Genomic DNA, 6914 nt, shown 5'->3' on the forward strand with positions numbered 1-6914 from the left:
CGACAGCTGAAACCCATGTCTTGCATACGTCTGTGCGTGGTGGTTCTTGAAGCACTGACTCCAGCTGCAGTCCACTCTTTGTGAATCTCCCCCACATTTTTAATGGGTTTTGTTTCACAATCCTCTCCAGGATGCGGTTATCCCTATTGCTTGGACACTTTTTTCTACCACATCTTTTCCTTCCCTTCGCCTCTCTATTAATGTGCTTGGACACAGAGCTCTGTGAACAGCCAGCCTCTTTATCAATGACCTTTTGTGTCTTGCCCTCCTTGTGCAAGGTGACAATGGTCGTCTTTTGGACAGCTGTCAAGTCAGCAGTCTTCCCCATGATTGTGTAGCCTACAAAACTAGACTGAGAGACCATTTAAAGGCCTTTGCAGGTGTTTTGAGTTAATTAGCTGATTAGAGTGTGGCACCAGGTGTCTTCAATATTGAACCTTTTCACAATATTCTAATTTTCTGAGATCCTGATTTGGGGGTTTTCATTAGTTGTCAGTTATAATCATCAATATTAAAAGGAATGAACACTTGAAATATATCAGTCTGTGTGGAATGAATGTATAAATTATACAAGTTTCACTTTTTGAATGGAATTACTGAAATAAATCAACTTTTTGATGATATTCTACTTATATGACCAGCACCTGTAGTTGTATTTGATCTGAACCTGAGTTACCTTTAACTTTCCCCTCAATTGCCGAATAGGATGTTGGATAGGCGAGGCCATACTGTCGGGAGCAACGGAGAATATAATCGAGCAAACCCTTTTCTAGTTGCTGACGTTGTTAGCGAGCGAAGCCTGTGATTGGAGTTTAGAGGAAAGCGGCGTGGCTAAAGGAGGAAGTAGTTGTAGCTGCGTCAACGTGAACAGATCATACAGCATTTGTGGGAAATTTTGCAATAAGTCTTTCATTATACTGTGTCTGCACGTGTAAGAAACATGGCCTGTTTCTTCAGAAGAAGTATTGCAGAAAAGGTAACGAGGCTGAAAGTCTTGAAGGATGACACTGTGAGCTAATGCTAAGTTAGCAGCATGCCTTGACCCTGGAGGAAGTGAAAATAATAGGGAGGCAGGACTGACTTGCACATAACGGTTTACCTATGCACTATAAACTTACCTCACACTTGTGTGCATTTAAATGTTGTAGTGTTTTTTGGTTTGTAGCTGGGTAGGACGCTGCAGCAGTCTGAGGATGCCTTCATACCAGCCCTGTCAGCAGTCCCAGTTTTTAAGAAACAGTTAAGTGTGACTGTGTCTAACATTAATTCTGTTTGAGTTGTACATTGCATCTCATGCTGGTCTGTTAAATTGTCCTGAACCTTGTACTCCTCAGTGCTGGTGCTGACTTCAAATTGTCAATCAGCGCATTACGAAGCAGTGAGATTTTACCATCCGGTGGTGACATTCAGCTGCAGACACAAGACTTGGCCACTCAGGTATGAGTGTATATTCATCTTGGAGGAAGCTAAAGGCTAAAACAGATCAGACATGTCGACGTGCTTTTCACCACGCTGTTGTAATCTCACAAATAGTTTAGTAATTTTATGACACAACATATTGAGCACAATTTCTTTACTTTTGTTTTTTTGTGACAAGGCAAAGAAACAACAAATGAAGGCTCATGTTTCATTACATTTGTTTGGGAGTCAGCTTTTATCCAAGGCAATTAACATTTTTCCGCATGCACATATATTGGCAGCAGTTTGGGGTTCAATGTTTAGTTCTGGGACACTTCGGCATGTGGTCTCCAACCAGCTCTACCAGCTGAGCTACAGCCATCCTGGTAATCTTGATTCCTTGTAACTTAAACTTCAGTTTCCATAAAACCAAGTGTTTCAGTATCAGCGTATTAAGAGGATACTTACTTAATAGATTTGAATGTGTTTTTGTAACTTATAAAACAGACTTCTATAATGACCTTCCTTTTGGTGTTCTTCAGAAGATTGTGGGGGTAATTGCTGCTCAGTCAGAAAGCTGCAGCCACACTCGTAACAGGGACTTCAAAACGAGAGCATATCACTGCACAGCTGTCCTTAAATTACTTAATGGGCTTCCACAATGCACCAGAATCAAATTTAAAGTTGTCTTACATGTCTATAGAGCTCTGAATGCTCAAACACATGTCAGAGTTTGAATTGTGTATGAATGTGTATGTAATATAAACTCTTCTTTGCCGTTTCACCTGCAACCAAAATCACAAAGTTGACTGAATATTCCTCTCACTTTATTTTCGTAGCTGCACTGTAAGTTCATTCTGCTTAACGCATATCCTTGTATTTTACTTGAAATCTGTCGAAGAAATATTGTGGCCTTAGCCTAGAACAACAAATCTGTCTGATGTTTAGACTCCAATGCTACGTCATATTGGAATCTATCACTATCCATGTGTTGTACTCTAATCTGTGGACCAGTGAGTTATTGTAAACATTCTTGTAACACTCAACCTTGTAAGATTCCCAGAGAACACCGATATCTGCTAGCCTGACACTTGAGCTACTGTCTCTACCTTATCAGTCTAACTGTCGCCTCCCTAACAAGGATAGTTACATGTGAGAAATAACTAGAGCTGGAAGGTCAGTGAGCACTTGTGGAGTCAGCTAAGGACTCCAAGCTTGACCTGTCTTTCCTTTCCCTGTTACATCAATTAAGCCCCCTAAGAAATATCTCCAACAAAACCTGCTTTGTATTTTCCAGTTGAAACAGGACAGTGTGGTGGAAGACATATCTGCGGGATGTGGTGTGATCAACTTTAAAGTTAATCGCAAACTTCTTGTCCAGGTTTGTCAGTTGGCTTACCTACTGTGGTGAAAACAACTCTTCTTGACTGCATCTCCTGCGATTATAATCTGCTACATCTGTTTTAGAAAATGTTGGAGCCATTTGGAAAGGAGGAGGATGAGAAATTTGGCTTAAAAAGTGAACTTTTCAATAATCTCAAGAGAGGAACAACATTAGTGGAGTTTAGGTATGTTAGACAAGTTTTTGCATATCTTTTTTAACACTACAGGTTATGTCTTCCCCTTATAGACTGTGAATGAATGTATTTTCATGTTGCAGCTCTCCAAATATTGCCAAAAAATTCCATGCTGGACACTTGAGATCTACAATTATTGGTGAGTTTTGGATTTTGAGTTAATTTATTCAGTACCTGAAGCTAAAACAGTTATATTGATGAATATGCATGTGAGACACTGTGAAATAGATCCTGATCATGAAACAGATCATGATAAATGGCACAAAGAAAAATGAAGGGAACCTTATCAAAAATGCATGTAAATTTTAACATTAGACGATAAATATCAATATCAAAAATCCTTTATCGGTTTACTGTAAACTTACGTTTTGAATTTATTGTAAAGTCAGTCAACTGGACTAAAAAAAAAATCATCTCCCTCTCCAGGTAACTTCATCGCTAACCTAAAGCAGTCCCTTGGAAACAATGTTATTCGAATGAACTACCTCGGAGACTGGGGTATGCAGTTTGGTGAGTAAATTACACTCAGCAGGTGTCCTCTGCACTCAAAGTCCCAATTCTAGTGACAAAACAAGTTTTCCCTCTTGGATTTCAGGTTTGCTAGGAGCTGCGTTTGGCCAATTCGGATGTCAGGAGAAACTGAAACAGAATCCCTTACAGCATTTGTTTGATGTGAGTTTGGATAAAGACAGACAGACACACACTAATCCTAATCACAGAGAGCCGCAGTGGCTATAATTTATTTAAGGAACTATTCGGCAAGTGGAATGAGTGTGTTTTCAAAAAATGGTGTTAGTTGTTTGCTTAAAAAATTTGGCTGACGTGTCAGGTGAACTGCCACCCCACCACCATCAACCCACTCCTGTTTTCGTGTCACATGGTGTAAATGCTGTTAAAAAAAGGGCGTTTCTTTAACATTACCATGCCGGTTTGTTAGTATTTGGCATTCTTGTCTTGCAGGTTTATGTTAAAGTGAACAAGGAAGCAGAACACAATGAGGATATGAAACAGGCTGCCAGAGACTTCTTTAGACAACTGGAGCAGCATGAGAGCGAGGCTGTGTCGTTATGGCAGCAGTTCAGAGAGATTACAGTGGACGAGTATCAGCGCGTTTACAAGGTGCAACCAGCCGGACTGAATTACAGCATGACTCCTAAACTCTGAAATATCAGTAGGAGAAATATACTCAACTGTTATAATGAATGATTCATTTAAAATCTTTTCAGCGGTTAGGGGTCCGCTTTGATATTTACTCCGGGGAGTCCTTCCACCACGATCAAGCCCAGGAGGTGGTGCAGCAGCTGCAGAGCCGAGGCCTGTTGAAAACCTCTGAGTATGTAATGGATTTTAACCAAGAACCCTTTAACTAGTAGGCCAGCTATGTGCTCCCAGTCGGTTTATTTGGGTTTCCACTAAAGTGCCACTATTTGTACTTACTTTACTATAATTGGACTATAACTTAATGAGTAATGTTAATGTTTTGTTGGCTGTCACTGATTTTGTATGTGCGTGTTTTGATGTATCGGGTGTTGAAAGTATTGGCAGACCATGTATGTATTTATTATTATTACGATTTTGAAAATGGGGCAGTTAATATACGATTTTTCTTGTCCCTGATCCTTTCTGACTAATGAATTCGCTTTCGTTTGTTACACACCACATTATATATTTTGTGTTATCAGCTGATTTTAGCATATGTCAGATAAATCCTTATCCTTAGCGTATGTGTTGCAGCCTTTTTATATACAGTCTATGGCTGCAGCACAGAAATACCAAAGATATGTTTCAGGTAGTTTAGAAACTGTGTCCCTCTACAGTTTGCGCACCAGGGAGCAGTGACAAATAAATTTTTTCAAATGGAAAATTTCAGTTGTAGAGAATTTGGATAAGTATGTGAAGAAGTGTGAGTTTTCCAGTGTTTGCCTACTTACATTATCCATACTTAAATTGTAAAATAATTTTACAGGTGTAAAAATAACTGAATGAATGCCCTTTTTTTGCAGTTGAGATCGATGCATTATAAAATAAATGGCAGCCGATCCTGAGCTCACATGGATCTCATGGTTACTGCTGTATTTACAGGAGAGGAACAGGTGTAGTGGATCTTTCCCCTGCTGGAGACATGAGCAGTGTCTGTACGGTGCTCCGCAGTGACGGCACAACGCTCTACATCACCAGGTCAGGAGCTGTGGAAGTGGTCAATTAAAATACTAAAACAATTAAAATGTTTAATTTTGCAACCGTGCTGTCTTGCCCTGGAGAAAATACTGAAGCGACCCACTGGTTCATAGTTTATATGATGTCATAGAAGTTTGTTTAAAAAGCCCATTCTGAAAGAACACTAAACATATACAATAAAAATGTATTTATCAAATGATAACTGTTATACATAAATCATGACTTTTGAAAGTGGAAGTCACGATAATAGATTAATTTTCATTTCCTGCTTTTCAGAGATCTTGCTGCAGCCATCGATCGAACAGAAAAGTACCATTTTGATGAGATGATTTACGTGGTAAGGAAACTGGTGCACTCAAGCTCCTCTACATCTATTTTTAAAAAATGTTACATTGCTGTCCTTTTAAGACATGTTGAAATAAGACATGACTTATTTACTCTACAACACGAGCTACAGTAGTGAAAGACATGGAATTAGCATTGCAGTCATAAGTGAGTACATAATGGTGCTTCACTTATCGTCAACATTATACACTGCTCAAAAAAATAAAGGGAACACTTAAACAACACAATGTAACTCCAAGTCAATCACTATCCTGTGAAATCAAACTGTCCACTTAGGAAGCAACACTGATTGACAATCAATTTCACATGCTGTTGTGCAAATGGAATAGACAACAGGTGGAAATTATAGGCAATTAGGAAGACACCCCCAGTAAAGGAGTGGTTCTGCAGGTGGTGACCACAGACCACTTCTCAGTTCCTATGCTTCCTGGCTGATGTTTTGGTCACTTCTGAATGCTGGCGGTGCTTTCACTCTAGTGGTAGCATGAGACGGAGTCTACAACCCACACAAGTAGCTCAGGTATTGCAGCTCATCCAGGATGGCACATCAATGCGAGCTGTGGCAAGAAGGCTTGCTGTGTCTGTCAGCGTAGTGTCCAGAGCATGGAGGCGCAACCAGGAGTGAGGCCAGTACATCAGGAGACGTGGAGGAGGCCGTAGGAGGGCAACAACCCAGCAGCAGGACCACTACCTCCACCTTTGTGCAAGGAGGAGCAGGAGGAGCACTGCCAGAGCCCTGCAAAATGACCTCCAGCAGGCCACAAATATGCATGTGTCTGCTCAAATGGTCAGAAACAGACTCCATGAGGGTGGTATGAGGGCCCGACGTCCACAGGTGGGGGTTGTGCTTACAGCCCAACACCGTGCAGGACGTTTGGCATTTGCCAGAGAACACCAAGATTGGCAAATTCACCACTGGCGCTCTGTGCTCTTCACAGATGAAAGCAGGTTCACACTGAGCACATGTGACAGACGTGACAGAGTCTGGAGACGCCGTGGAGAACGTTCTGCTGCCTGCAACATCCTCCAGCATGACCGGTTTGGCGGTGGGTCAGTAATGGTGTGGGGTGGCATTTCTTTGGGGGGCCGCACAGCCCTCCATGTGCTTGCCAGAGGTAGCCTGACTGCCATTAGGTACCGAGATGAGATCCTCAGACGCCCTGTGAGACCATATGCTGGTGCGGTTGGCCCTGGGTTCCTCCTAATGCAAAATAATGCTAGACCTCATGTGGCTGGAGTGTGTCAGCAGTTCCTGCAAGAGGAAGGCATTGATGCTATGGACCGGCCTGCCCGTTCCCCAGACCTGAATCCAATTGAGCACATCTGGGACATCATGTCTCGCTCCATCCACCAACGCCACGTTGCACCACAGACTGTCCAGGAGTTGGCGGATGCTTTAGTCCAGGTCTGGGAGGA

The 6914-nt window shown here is 41.7% G+C and overlaps 1 protein-coding gene across 1 annotated transcript in view; it reads left to right on the forward strand.

The window, feature by feature from the left end:
• The first annotated feature begins 817 nt into the window (after positions 1–817).
• rars2 (arginyl-tRNA synthetase 2, mitochondrial) overlaps positions 818–6914 on the forward strand; it is a 26996-nt gene continuing 20899 nt past the window's right edge. The window contains exons 1-12 of the mRNA XM_046060281.1: positions 818–976; positions 1166–1239; positions 1335–1437; positions 2696–2779; positions 2866–2966; positions 3059–3114; positions 3402–3485; positions 3571–3647; positions 3936–4094; positions 4202–4308; positions 5058–5153; positions 5430–5490. Of these exons, the coding sequence (XP_045916237.1) occupies positions 941–976; positions 1166–1239; positions 1335–1437; positions 2696–2779; positions 2866–2966; positions 3059–3114; positions 3402–3485; positions 3571–3647; positions 3936–4094; positions 4202–4308; positions 5058–5153; positions 5430–5490 (1038 nt within the window). The 5' untranslated portion in view covers positions 818–940. The remainder of the gene's footprint in view (positions 977–1165; positions 1240–1334; positions 1438–2695; positions 2780–2865; positions 2967–3058; positions 3115–3401; positions 3486–3570; positions 3648–3935; positions 4095–4201; positions 4309–5057; positions 5154–5429; positions 5491–6914) is intronic.

This window comes from Micropterus dolomieu, linkage group LG10 (genome assembly GCF_021292245.1).
Source record: "Micropterus dolomieu isolate WLL.071019.BEF.003 ecotype Adirondacks linkage group LG10, ASM2129224v1, whole genome shotgun sequence".
Lineage (NCBI taxonomy): Eukaryota > Metazoa > Chordata > Actinopteri > Centrarchiformes > Centrarchidae > Micropterus > Micropterus dolomieu.